We start from the raw sequence: 14335 nt of genomic DNA on the forward strand, positions 1-14335 counted from the left end.
CTTTGGCGTTCAGCCTACATCCTACCTCTTCACAAAGGAGGCAAAAACACCTCTATTTCTAACTTCCGCCCTATCACCCTACTCTCTCCAATATCTAAAATTCTAGAAAAATGCGCCCACCACCAATTCTTACCATATCTCATTCAAAATCACCTCCTTACACCCACACAGCATGGCTTCCGTCCCGGCCACAGTACCATAACTGCACTATTATCCTTCTTAGAAACTATCAATCAAGCTCGAGACTCTGGACTCACTGTATCCACAATATTGCTAGACCTTTCAAAAGCTTTTGACACCATCTCCCACACACACCTTCTTCATCATCTGGCTAATCTCAAACTCTCCCCAAACACTCTTTCCTGGTTCTCCAGTTACCTATCTGACAGATCTCAAGCAGTCAAATGGAAGAACTCATTCTCTTCTCTTTTGCCTACATCTACTGGTGTTCTTCAGGGATCCATCCTTGGACCCATGCTTTTCAACATCTTCATAAACAACCTTCACACCTTCATCCCTGACGCCACAGTCATCCAATACGCAGATGACTCTACCTTGGTCTGCTCTGCCCCAAACCTTCTTGAACTCCAGACCAAAACCCAATTAGCCTTTACCACCACAGAGAACTGGATGCACCAAAACCACCTTTCTCTCAACTCCAATAAATCCAAAATACTAATTTTTCTCCCCTCCAAAGTTTCCTCTGTGGACAAAAACACTTTCAATGTTCTCAGCCAGACTAACACTGCCATTGGAGTGGTCCCCTCTGCAAAACTCCTTGGCATCACCATAGACGAACACCTCAAATTTGATCTTCACATACAACATAACATAAAGAAAACCCACCAAAAGCTAGGTATGCTATATAGGAACAATCACTTCCTTTCAAACTCCACTAGGCATACCCTGGCAACATCCTTCCTCCTACCTTCCCTTCTATACGGAGCCCCTCTCCTAACCAACTTGTCTGCTACCAACACCTCTAAACTCGAAGCTTGCTATAATAAGATCTCTAAATTTGCCATCAAATCCAAAATATCAAGTCACCACTGCCACAGCCTTCGTTCACTGAACTGGCTAGAACTCCCTAATCACCTAGACTATCTACAACTAACCACTGCTCACAAACTAATATTCTCCCCTAATAAATGCCCAGCCTTAAAGGACATCCTTCCTCCATACATCCCTAACAGACCACTGAGATCCGAAAACCAAAACCTAATCTCCATTAGTAAACTGAAACGACCAGCTGGCCAGCTTTTACTATCCTTCTCACTAGGTAAAAAATGGAACTCTCTGCCTACTTCACTTAGGACTATACCCAACAATGAATCCTTCAAAACTCAACTTTTTCTTCAACTATCCTCCAAATGGAAATGCTCCTACTTTCACCCCACTTAAATTCCATAGCGACCCCTAACTAAGCACTCCTACTCCACTATACTCTCATACTTATTCTAATTTCTCAAAATAACTACAACTAACAGACTTTAAGTGACTGTAAGCATATAAATATTGAAAAAAAAAAATATGCCATCAAGTTCTCTTCAACTCTCAAATGTATTAACCCTACTTGTTTTTACAAACTATATTGTATGTATTTTTTTATTTGTAATCTTTATTTGCATTCTATAACCTATATTGTATTATACTGTTCTTGGAGCTTTATTCTGTAACCTATATTGTATTATACTGTTCTTGGAGCTTTTCTCCCCGGGCCTCCACTGAAAATGGGCACTTCATGGCCCAGAGGACTTCCCCGGTAATCAAACTGAAATAAATAAATAAATAAATGGCTAGTCTGCAAAGGGGGTAAGAATGAGTGCCTCCCTGCTTGTTTATGTATCACATGACAGTGGTAATGTCTGTCTTTATCAGTAGCTGTCCCGGATGAAGTAGGTCCTTGAAGGCTGTCACGGCATTTTGAACAGCTAGCATCTCTTTTTGATTGATATGCAGATGCATTTAGTTTGCGGACCATGAGCCTTGAATACATCTTCCTGCCATGTGGGCTCCCCAGGCATAATCTGATGTATCCGGTGTTAATGTCTGTGTGGCTGGGGGTAGAGTGAAAGGCTGTCCCTTGTTCTGGTGACAGGCCTTCGCCCACCATCGAAACTCCTGTTGCAGGCAGGGAATGAGAGTAATTGTTGTTTCCAGGCTGTGGCAATGTTGAGTCCAAACACTTTTTAGGTACCACTGAAGTTTCCTCATATGCAGTCTTGCATATGGAATTAGTAGAATGCAGGATGCCATAAAGCCGAAAGCCTGAAGAATTTTTCTTGCAGATAACTGGGCCTTTGTTGCCAACAGTTTGAAATAGGTAGTCAGTTGCCTTTGTTTGTCTGGTGTGAGATAAGCCATCTGGGCAGTTGTATTTAAGCCTGCACCCAGGAATATTATCTCCTGAGAGGGCACTAGTTTTGATTTCTGCTCGTTGACTGTATACCCTAGGCATAGTAATAATCTCTTTACAAACGCCAGATGCTGTAGAAGAATGTCCTTGTTCTCCGCTTAAATGAGGCAGTTGTCTAAGTACGGATATATTTGTATTCCTCTTTGTCTGCAGTATGCAATTACTGGTGCCAGGCACTCTGTGAAGACCCTGGACTCAGTAGATAAGCCAAAGGGCAGTGCAGAGAATTGGTAGTGCATTGAGCCAGCTTTGAATCTGAGGTATCTTCTGCATGTTTGTCTGATTGGGACATGCAGGTACACCTCTTTTAGATCTAAAGTCACCAGCCAAGCGTTCTTGCCCATCATGGGCAGAAGCTGCTGTAGTCAACATTTTGAATTTTGGAATATCCAGATATGTATTTAGAATAGATAGGTCCAGTATTGGTCTCCAGGCTTTGTCCTTTCTGGGTACCAAGAACAGTCTAGAATAAAATCCCTGTCCCTGTTTTTACTCTGGTACTTGTTGAATGGCCCTCATGTCCATGAGGGATGAGAGTTGTTTTTGTGCCTCTGTCCATTGATGTTTTGGCAGGTCTGGCCAACCGTTTGCCCTTGGCAGGGTATGGAAGTGAAACTTGTAGCCGTGTGACACTATGTTTAAGACCCATTTGTCCTGGGTTATTATGTGCCAGTTTTGAGAAAAAAGTGCTAGTTTTCCCCTAAAGGTGCTGCCAGAAGACAAGTGCTTGGCGCAGGCAGGGGGAAGTCATTGTGACGGTTTCCTGTATGGTTGTGATTGGTCTTCTCCAGTTTTGGAGGTAGAAGCACCCCATTGTTTAGACCTGTACGAACCTTGGGGCTGGGATCTGCCTCTCAGGTGTCTGTATCTGCCCCTTTGTGGCCTGTTTGACACTGGAAAGGACCAATTCTTTGCAGGCCAGTGTCTGCTAAATCTTGGTGGCTGTACCTGTAAGAAATCCTTGACTGTTTGCATAGATTTAGCTTTGTCCTCCATTTTCTTTAACACCTCTTCTGCTTTAACACCAAACAAAGTATCATGCTGTAATGGAGCATCTAATAATTTAGCTTTAACATGATCAGGTAGATTTTGTTCCTTTGACCAAGCATGCCTCCTAATGACAGAACCCGTAACTGCGGCCCTGCAGGAGGCCTCCAGAGAATCAAAACCACATTGCAAAGTATGCTTTCCAACTTGTTCAGCTGCATGCAATAAATCCTGCATTTCTTTGTTTTCTGCAGATTCAGAATTTATCAACATTTTCTGTTTAAGCAGTGACATAATATATTGCTGATATTGGAGCATATGAAACTGACAATTTAAAGTCCTGATAGCCAAGGTAGCAGAAGTGTAAATCTTTTTCCCCATCTGTCCAGTGCCCTAGAGTCCCTGTCAGAGGGAGTAAGGTTTTTGCAGTTGAAGCCTTGACCCCTTTGGGACCCTGAGAGATAGTTTCTAGGTCAGCAGCAGGGTTTTTGAAAAGGAATTAATGACAGTCAGGAACTCTGTAGTACCTGTCCGGCGTAACCGGAGCTGGAGGTAAGGAGTCAGGGGTCAGACTGGACTCTGAAAATACATCATCTACAATGTCTAACACAGGTGGAATAGCTAGGGGCCTGTGTTGTGGTACTAAAAGGAAGTCTCTGAGCCTTTTCTTAGATTCTGAATAATCTTGGCTCTCCCAGTGGAAATGCTCTCTCATGGTATCTAAAGTTTCCCTAAAAGAATAATCTCAGGAGGAGAGGCTGAAGGGATAGATTCTTCAGCATTACAATCCTCATCAGGAGGAAGAGAGTATTCTTGATCAGAAGAGGAATCAGATGAAATGGAAACCTGATCTGAAGATTCATAATCTGTCTCTTGCCTAGGCCTCTTATCAGGAGGGGGATGGGAACCCCTGATCAAAGTAATTAGGTCTTCGGCCATTTTGAGCATCTGCTTTTTAGGCATGGAGACCTGTCCATGAGGCTGCTGTACTTGCTTCTTTGTCTTTAAAGGTGTTTTAGTCTTTGCCTTTGAAGCTGAAGTCGTTTTAACATATAACTGAGTAGGTCTGAAAACACCCTCAGAAGCCGATGCCTGCTCAGCGGCTCTGAACCCATCTGAGGGAATAGTTTCCGAAGGTCCAATACCTTGGCATTCCAGTGGCCTGGTTGACTCCACGTGGGTGTCAGTAGCGGCCTGTGAGTCTAAGGTAGCGGTCGTCAGGGGCTGCGAAGGCGCCTCACTGAGAACTGGCGAACCGACGACTGGCTTAGAAGAAGCCTCGTCGTCGGTTTTGGATCTCGGATGCCTGTCCTTTTCTTTGCGTTTCTTGTGAATTCCGGTAGTCGGATGGCTATCCGATGACATTGTATAGTTAAATCTTCTGCCAAAATAGTGAAATGCAAATCGTACCGAGGCTTAATAGTGCGTTGGTTAAATCTAGCACAAAACCGACAACTAGCAACGTCGTGGTCAGGGCCTAAGCAAGGAATACAGTAAGAATTAAAGTCCTTATGAGGTATTTGCTTCCCACAAGAAATGCAATTAACAACTTTTTCTGACATCGGTCTGGAGCAAGAAAAAAGTTTCCCCAACGGGGTACTTAGCTTTTAGTGAAGGCTTCGGATCTGAAATTCGAACACAAAAATCTCAGGAGTCGGCCGACCGGCACTTGCGAACTGCTTTTGTTTGGGCACCGCGCAGCAAGAAAGACTGAAGAAAATGGCGTTGGCTGCATCTTTTATACCCATGGCGCAATGACGTCAGGGAGGAGGCGACAGCCACCGACGCCGGACCTAGACTTTGGAATTCAGGCCGACTGAGGGTAGCCTGCCAGCAGGATAACCCAATTGTAATGACTGCAACAGTGAAACACGAAGAACATCACTAGATAGCAAAAAAATTAATTTCTTTAAGGACGAAATTAGAAAAGGAAAATATTACCAACAATGGTAACTGAAGATACACAAACGCGTAAGAACAGTAGGAGCAAAACTACCAGCTATGGTAATAACATGGTACACTAAGGTATGAGGGTAAGGGAAAGAAGAGAAATATAACAAAATTATAAAGTTATTTGTAGATAAAAATTACTTGGTGCATTACGGTAAGGGCGCTCTAGAGCTTTTAGATTACCACAGGCTAAAGCAGAGTCAGGTCAGAACCCAAAACAGTTGAGGACAGAATAAAAATTGGCATCAGATCATAGCTTTTGCCTGAGAGACAGCATCATTACTCAGATACATCTTAGTACAATGCATCAACAAAATAAAGATGTCAAATTACAAAAAAAATTATTCAACTTTACAATTTTTCAATTACAAAAAGCACAGACTATAAAATCAAAATGATGCTAAGTGTTGCAAAGCTTACTTTTTGACTTACAATATATTGGATGACCATGTTGAATTCCCACTAGCCAATACAAGTATAATGTAATTCATGAATTCTACATTGAAATTTCAATTGAACGATTTCACATGAGACAATATATATAAGACAAACTAAGGGAAAAAAATTATAAAGATGGTAAATGACAGTGGACGGTACGGCAAGCAGAAATGTTGGTGTTGGGATGTATTCGGCCTGCTCTGTTAAAACTTAGAAAATTTTGTGCAAAAGGTATAAACATACTTGTTTTACTGCAATGCATTTCTCAATCTCTGGTACCATAAAAACAATACCCACGTACAAATTTCATAATCAAAAGAATACATTCCAAATGCCTACATTAAAAAAGAATGACCGACCTTACACCAAAGTGAAGTACTCCATTCTACCTTATGACAATCTGTTACACTTTTTATAGCTTTTACATGATTATACCTAGTTGCTGTACTTTCATATTATTCATTGAAATGAATTGTTTTAAGTCTTGCATTCTTCTCCCCAATCCATTCCATATTCAAAGAAATATGGCCATCAGCAACTGAAAACTTCAGCCAGTCTTACCCGTTTCCAGGTTGCTAAAAGCTGTTTATCAGCCATCTGCTCAGGGTAATCAGCAACTGAAAAGACGCAGCCCAACAGGAAACACTCTTCTGGAACTGAAAGAAAAAGAGTAACACTGCTACAAACACTTTAAACAATAAATACAGCTTGACGTACTACAACGTTAATCTCAAGAAAAATAATACACTATAAAATGAATGATACAGAACAGTTCATTCAGTATGCCACGCCACTGCATAGCCCTTAGATGTCTAAACTGGCTTGAACTCCCACATAGCCTCACTTTTGCATACCTTATCACCCACAGCCAACTCAATAAACCTGACAAATGCCCCAGCCTTGAACCTCTTCTGTCTTTACTCCCCACTTAGATGCCTATTATCAGGAAAAACAATGTTATTTACCATAACTAAATCCAAAAATGTATCAAGTGATGACTTTTACTCCAACAGCATTTCCAGAAAATGAAATACCGCTCTATTAACCTTGAAGCAAATAGGTAACATCAATTCTTTCAAATCCGAATTGAAAAAGAAGTTATGTACTCACCATAACGTTCCATGTGAGTTGTTCATCTCGCCTTCATTCTTACAGATGGGTTCGGAGCCGAACCTCGGCTCCGAGTCAGCCAACTACAAAGCTTGAGGTCTTCAGACAGCTTGAGGCCAAGTCCCTATCCCATGATGCACCTTGAGTTACCTCAGACCTTGTTTGCTGCCTCTAATAATACCATATGCCATTCTGTCACTTTTTAAGGTAACAACCGTAGGAAGACAAAGCAACCATGATAAAACAAGAAACTCGGTCCTCGAAAAAACCTGGAGGGGGTAGGAGGGTAGGAAGTATGAATGAAGGTGAAATGAACAACTCACATGGAACGTTACAGTGAGTACATAACTTCTTTATGTGAAGTTGTTCTATCTCGCCGTTCATTCTTATAGATGGGTAGCGTCCCAAGCACCATCTTTCTTGGGTGGCTCACGGAGTATGTTTCTCAGGACAGTAGAACCAAAGGAGGCCCTGTCCCTGGAGGCCTTATCGACTTTGTAATGAGTGATAAAGGTATGAGGCTTTGACCAAGTGGCTGCTGCACAAATATGGTCTATTGGTAGCCTAGCTGAAAATGCAGATGTGGACACAGCTCTGGTTGAATGAGCCTTAATTTTGTATTGTAGAGGAAAATTGGCAGCTGAGTAAGTGAAAGTGATAAAAATCAGATAACCATTTGGATAGAATTGTTTTTGCCACAGGCATACCTTTTCTAGAATCTGAAAAGGAAACAAAAAGTTGTTCAGATCTTCTGAATTCTTTAGTTCTAGTTAGGTAATGAGTTGCCTGTGAAAGTACAGTTTTGTACCTACCATAAATGTAGATGTTCGAGTGCTCATACGGCTGCAGTCATAACAGATGGGTTATCCTGCCGTCAGGCGGGTCCTCGGTCAGCCGAATTCCAAAGTCTAGGTCCGGCATCGGTTGTCGTCGCTTCCTCCCTGACGTCAGTGCGGCAGGGGTATAAAAGAGGCAGCCGACGCCATTTTCTTCAATTTTTCATGCCCCAGATGTCAGGTGCCCCCAGAAGGAAGGCAAACATAATGTTATGCAAAAGTGCAATGTTGATAAATCAAAAACAGTAGTTGCAAGCAAATACACCATAAAAGAATACCCTAAAAGGTTATATGAAAAGGGTTTGTCATAAGGCCTGTCCTAAGAGGGGTTGGAGGGAGGGAAACCTGGACTGCAGCTGTATGAGCACTCGAACATCTACATTTATGGTAGGTACAAAACTGTACAATGTTCATCGTGCATACAGCTGCAGTTATAACAGATGGGTAGAATCCCAAAGCTATGTAAGGGTGGTAGGCACTAAGTGGAACTAGGAGGGGCTAGGATGCCCTGCAGGACTGCTGTGGCAAAGCCCGCTCTAGATTTAGAGTATAGTGGGAGGTGATAGTGCTTGGAGAAAGTGTGCACTGAACTCCAGGTGGCTGCTTCCAAAATATCCTTGGGTAGGGACCACCCTGAGGAAGGCTGCAGAGGTAGCTGTGGCTCTGGTGGAGTGGGATCTGATGCATGCAGGCACAGTTTTTCCATGAAATGAGTAACAAAAGCGTATGCAGTGGGCTATCCATTTTGAAATAGTCTGTTTGGAAATCGCCTTTTCCTTGAGTACCTGCAGCATAGGACACAAAGAGTTGCTCAGATTTCCTGAATGGCTTTGTCCTGTCCAAATAATAACGAAGTTGTCTGTGAATGACCAAGGAATGTAGTAGTCTTTCCCCTTTGTTTTGTGGATTAGGATAAAAGGTAGGTAAAGTGGATAGTCTGATTCAAAGCTACACTGGATACTACCTTTGGCGTAAAGGTAGGGTTGGTTCGTAAGGAAACTCTGTCCTGATGGAAAATGATGAATGGTTGCACAGCCATGAGGGCCTGTAGCTCCGAAACCCTGCGAGCTGAGGTGATAGCCAGAAGAAAGGCTGTTTTCCATGACAAGTACTGTAACTCTGATGAAGAAGCTGGCTCGAAGGGAGGAAGGGTCAGCTTTTCAAATACGAAGTTGAGGTCCCAAGCAGGGACTGGTAGTTTCCTTGGGGGTTTTATATTCTTTGCCCCTCTGAGGAACTACCTTAAGAGAGGATGAGAGAATAAAGGAGGATCTGTGTTGTATTGAGCAGAAATGGCTGAAGCGTGGATCTTGATGGAGGAGAAGGAAAGTCCATTCTTTAACATCTCAGCTAGGTACTGTAAAATTTGAGGTATATTTATTACCCAAGGATTCTGTCACTTCTTTTGATTCCAGGCACAAAACTGTTTCCATTTGGCAGAGTAGGCCTTTCTAGTAGAAGGTCTTCTGGCCTCCAAGATGACATCCTGCACCTCCTTGGAGAGGAGAAACTGTTGGGAAATCAAGGAATTCTCCATGCAGCTAGATTTAGAGTTTTGAGGTGGCTGTGAAGAGTTTTGTAGTTGTGCTGGGACAACAGAAGAGGGACTAGAGGTAGGATCCATGGTGGGGAATGTGTCAGGCTCTTCAGGAGCGGATACCAGTGTTGCCTGGGCCAGTCTGGAGCAATGAGAATCATTTTCGGCCTCTCTGCTCTGGCTTTTAATAGGACTTTGGGCAGCAGAGGAAGAGGCGGGAAGGCATAGACTGTCAATGTTGCCCAATTGAAGGAAAGTGCGTCCACTTTCCAGGCCTGTGGATGATAGGTCCTTGAACAAAATTTTTTCAACTGGCAATTTCTGTGGGTAGCAAACAGATCTATGTCTGGCTGTCCCCATGCCTGAGTTATCTTTGTGAAAATTTGAGGATGCAACTTCCATTCGTGTGGATCTGTCATACTTCTGCTGAGGTTGTCTGCCAGTGTGTTTTCCTTCCCTAGCAGGAATTGTGCCTGTAGTTGAATTTTCAATTCCAGTGCTGTGTTCCATAGGGTCATGGCTTGCCTGCACAGGGGGTATGAATGAGTTCCCCCCTGTTTGTTTATGTACCACATCACTGTGGTGTTGTCTGTCCTTATCAATAGCTGGCCTGGATGCAGTAGGTCTTTGAAGGTCATAATAGCCTTTTGCACGGCTAGCATTTCCTTTTGGTTGATGTGAAGGAGCTTCTCTTTTCGTGCCCATTTTCCCTGAATGCAGTGATCTGTCATGTGTGCTCCCCAAGCGTAGTCTGAGGCGTCTGTTGTGATGATTTGAGTTGCTTGAGGTACACAGAAAGGAAGACCTGTGTTTCTTTGACAAGCTTGAGCCCACCACATAAATTCCTTTTGAAGGCATGGAATGAGTGGTATAATTGCTTCCAAGCTGTGGCTGTGTTGAGACCATAAGTTTTTTCGGTACCACTGAAGTTTCCTCATATGCAGCATTGCACATGGGATTAGTAGGATGCAAGATGCCATAAATCCCAGAGCCTGCAGGACTTTCCTTGCAGTTAGCCTTGTGTAAGTTGCCATTTTTCTGAAGTATTGAGACAGTTGCCCTTGCTTGTCTGGCGTGAGGTAGGCCATCTGGGTGGTTGTATCCAAGCTGGCACCCAGGAAAATTATTTCCCGAGAGGGTATTAGTTTTGATTTCTTTTTGTCGACTGTGTATCCCAGGACGTTCAACAGTTTTATTACAAACGCCAGGTGTTGCAGTAGTATGTCCTTGCTGTCCGCTTGGATCAGGCAGTCGTCCAGATATGGGTAGATTTGTATCGCTTGTGGTCTGCAGAAGGCGATTACTGATGCCAGGCAAGAAATCTGAGGTATCTTCTGCAATCTTGTCTGATAGGGACTTGCAGGTATGCCTCCTTGAGGTCCAATGTTACCAGCCAAGACTCCTTGCCCAGCATGGGAAGAAGCTGCTGTAATGTGAGCATCTTGAATTTTGGCACCTGTAGATATGTGTTTAGGATGGATAGGTCTAAGATAGGTCTCCAATCTTTGTCTTTCCTTGGCACCAGGAATAGTCTGGAATAAAACCCTTGACAGTGTTCTTTTGCAGGTACCTCTTGAATTGCTTTCATGTCCATGAGAGCTGAAATTTGTTTTTGTGCCTCTGCCCTTTGATTTTGTGGCAGGTTTGGCATGCCTCTCATTTTTGGAAGGGTGTGAAAGTGGAACCTGTAGCCTCTGTCTATAATGTCCAGAATCCATTTGTCTTTTGTAACAATATGCCAATTTTTTGAGAATAATGTCAGTTTTCCGCCCAAAGGTGCTGCCATTAAAGCTTTGCTTGGCAGGTGTAGGGGGAAGTCATTGTGTCTGTTTTCTAAAAGACTGTGATCTATCTTCTCCACCTCTTGGGGTTGGTGCTTGCCACTGTCTGGCTCTGAAAGATCCTTGAGGTTGCCCTCTACCCCTTGGACGCCTGTATCTGCCCCTTTGAGGTCTGTCCGTGGCTGGAAAGGACCAACTTTTTGAAGGTCAGTTTCTGCTGAAACGTGGAGGCTGTACCTGCAGGAAATCTTTCACTGTTTGCATTGATTTCGCTTTTTCCTCCTCTGCTTTAACACCAAACAATACATATTTTTGAAGAGGTGCATCTAATAATTTAGCTTTGACATGATCTGGTAAGGTTTTCTCTTTGAGCCAAGCATGCCTACGTATAACAGACCCCATAACAGCAGCTCTACATGAGGCCTCTAAAGCATCAAAGCCACACTGCAAGGTATGTTTACCCACTTGCTCTGCACCATGCAACAAATCCTGCAACTCTTTTAAATCTGGTTGTTCTGGTTGTGTCATCTTGCTTTTCAGCTGAGATATCAAAAACTGTTGATACTTTAACATATGGAACTGACAGTTTAATGCCCTCATGGTTAAAGTGGCCGAGGTGTACACCTTTTTCCCCCACCTTTCTAAAGTTCTGGAATCCCTCTCTGAAGGTAATGGGTTTTTAGCAGTAGAGGCCTTAATTCCCTTGGGACCCTGTGAAATAGTTTCTGGGTCAGCAGTATGGCTTTTATATAGGAACTGGTGAGAATCAGGAACCCGGTAATACCTGTCTGGATTAATAGGAGCTGGAGGCAAAGAATCAGGATTAAGGCTGGCTTCTGTGTACACATCATCCAATATATCTAAAACAGGAGGGATAGCCAGAGGCCTATGCTGGGGGAGCAGAAGAAATTCCCTGAGCCTTTTCTTGGAATCTGAGTAATCTTGGCCTTCCCAGTGAAAGTGTTCCCTCAATGTATGCAGGGTTTCCCCAAAAGAGAAGTCCTCAGGGGGGGAGACCGACGGAATACACTCCTCTGCATCAGAGTCTTCGAATGGAGAATATGCACAATCCTGGTCCTCAGATAGTTCTGAGGTAATAGAAGCTTGATCTGAGGAAGGGTAGTCTTCCTCTAATCTGGGCCTTTTGTCAGAGGGGGGTTGAGAACCCCTGATAAGAGTAATCAAATCCTCAGCCATTTTAAGCATCTGTTTTTTAGGCATGGTGCCTTGAGAGGGTGTCTGAGGAACCTGTTTTTTGGTTTTCACGGCTGTTTTAGATTTAGTGAAGGCTTTAATAGAGAAGGAAGAAGGCCTGAAGACCCCTTGAGAAATGGCAGGCCTGTCTAAATTTTGATTTTCCCTGCCAGGAATGGCGTCGGTATCTGTAGTAGGAATGGGGGCCGAGGAGCCTGCGACCTCGGGTACTGAAGACACCGGTAATGCATTGTCATCGGTACTCAGGGGCTGCATAGGCGCCTCGCTGAGAACCGGAGAACCGGTAGTCGGCCTTAGCGTGGTATCAGTAGATGGTGCGGACCTCGTATGTAGGTCCTTATCTTTGCGTTTTTTGCTCAAAACTGGAGTCGGAGTATCCGACGACATAATATAATTAAATTTTTTGCCAAAAAAGTGAAGGGCGAACTCCGCCCGACGCTTAATAGTGCATTTGTTGAATCTAGCACAAAAACGGCAGGCCGAGACGTCGTGGTCTGGGCCTAAGCAAGGTATACAGTAAGAGTGGAAATCCTTATGCGGTATTTGCTTCCCACAAGAAATGCAATTATTAACTTTGTCTGACGTCGGTCTGAGGCAAGAAAAGTTTCCCCAACGGGGTACTTAGCTTTCAAGAAGACTTCGGCTGAAATACTTTCGTAAATCTCAGGAGCTGGCTGACCGGCACTTGCGAACTGCTTCTGCTTCGGGCACCGCGCGGCAAGAAAGACTGAAGAAAATGGCGTTGGCTGCCTCTTTTATACCCCTGCCGCACTGACGTCAGGGAGGAAGCGACGACAACCGATGCCGGACCTAGACTTTGGAATTCGGCCGACCGAGGACCCACCTGACGGCAGGATAACCCATCTGTTATGACTGCAGCTGTATTCACGATGGACATCATCAAGTTTGTGCAGCATATACTCCAAATTGTTGGCGTGTTTAGGGAAAAATACTGGTAAATCTATAGTTTGGTTAAGGTTAGCTTCAGTACAAATTTTAGGTAAGAAATGAAGGATTTGTACACAATGAAACTCTGTCAGTATGAAAAACCAAATACGGAGGTTTTATGGACAAGGCTTGCAGTTCTGAGACTCTTCGAGCAGACGTGATGGCTACTAAAAAGATAGTCTTCCAAGACAAAAATTTCAAATCGCATGAAGAAGCTAGCTCAAACGGTGGGAGAATAATGAGTGAGAGCATAAAATTTAGGTTCCAGGGGGTATACGGGGATTTAACTATTGGTTTAAAATGGAAAGTCCCTTTGAGAAAGGCTTTGGATAGCTTGTGTGACACTATGTTAAAGCCTTCAGTACCAAGATAAAAGTTAGAGATGGCAGCAACCTGCACATGAATTGTAGCTGCCGCCGCTCCTTTGTTGAAGAGCATAGTCAAATATTCGAAAATAGAGGAAATAGAGGCTTGGTAAAGATCAATGATATTCTGAGAAGCCCATATGGAAAATCTCTTCCATTTGCTGAGGTACAACTTCCTACTAGAGGATTTATGATATTAAGGTTCCTTATTAGATGATTTAAGACACATTCTTTCAAATGCACCTTGATCGAACTTGAAAGTGCTAAACGGCAAAATACCGATACGGCATATCAGCGAATTCTTCCATTTTCGTCACTGTAGTGTGATCTCGGAGTTGGTATATTTAAGTAGGGGGGTTTGGGCGGGCATAGCCCCCCACTTTATGTAATGTTTTAAAGGTTTTTTTTTTCCTACTTTTTTGGAACAGCGATTTTTTTTCCCTGGGGGGAAAAAAAAAAATCGCTGTTCTGAGTGTTCTGGATTGCAAGCTTTTGCTTACATGGGGTCGATAAATCAGTGTTCGCTATTCTAAGAGTTCGCTGATTTAATATAGACCCGATATTAAGATATGTTGCGTTTCGATTGAGAGGTTTTGGAACCGGGCTATGTTGGGAATTAGAGCAGCCAAGTTGTCAATTTTAGGGACTGAAGGGAGGGATGAAGAGTCCACAGCGAGTGCATCAGAAGGTCGGGAACTGTGTCCAGAATCCAAGGCTCTTCCAACAGATGAGGTCGAAAGAAGGGGAACCAA

The 14335-nt window shown here is 43.4% G+C and overlaps 1 protein-coding gene across 1 annotated transcript in view; it reads right to left on the bottom strand.

Annotated features, from left to right (window-relative positions):
* The window catches only part of PAXIP1 (PAX interacting protein 1), a gene marked incomplete in the record, with an annotated part of 1449657 nt that overhangs the window by 938233 nt on the left and 497089 nt on the right, over positions 1–14335 (bottom strand). The window contains 1 exon segment of the mRNA XM_044066884.1: positions 6353–6447. Coding sequence (XP_043922819.1) covers positions 6353–6447 — 95 coding nt within the window.

This window comes from Protopterus annectens, chromosome 3.part1, assembly GCF_019279795.1.
Source record: "Protopterus annectens isolate FY-2018-M chromosome 3.part1, PAN1.0, whole genome shotgun sequence".
Taxonomy (NCBI): Eukaryota; Metazoa; Chordata; order Ceratodontiformes; family Protopteridae; genus Protopterus; species Protopterus annectens.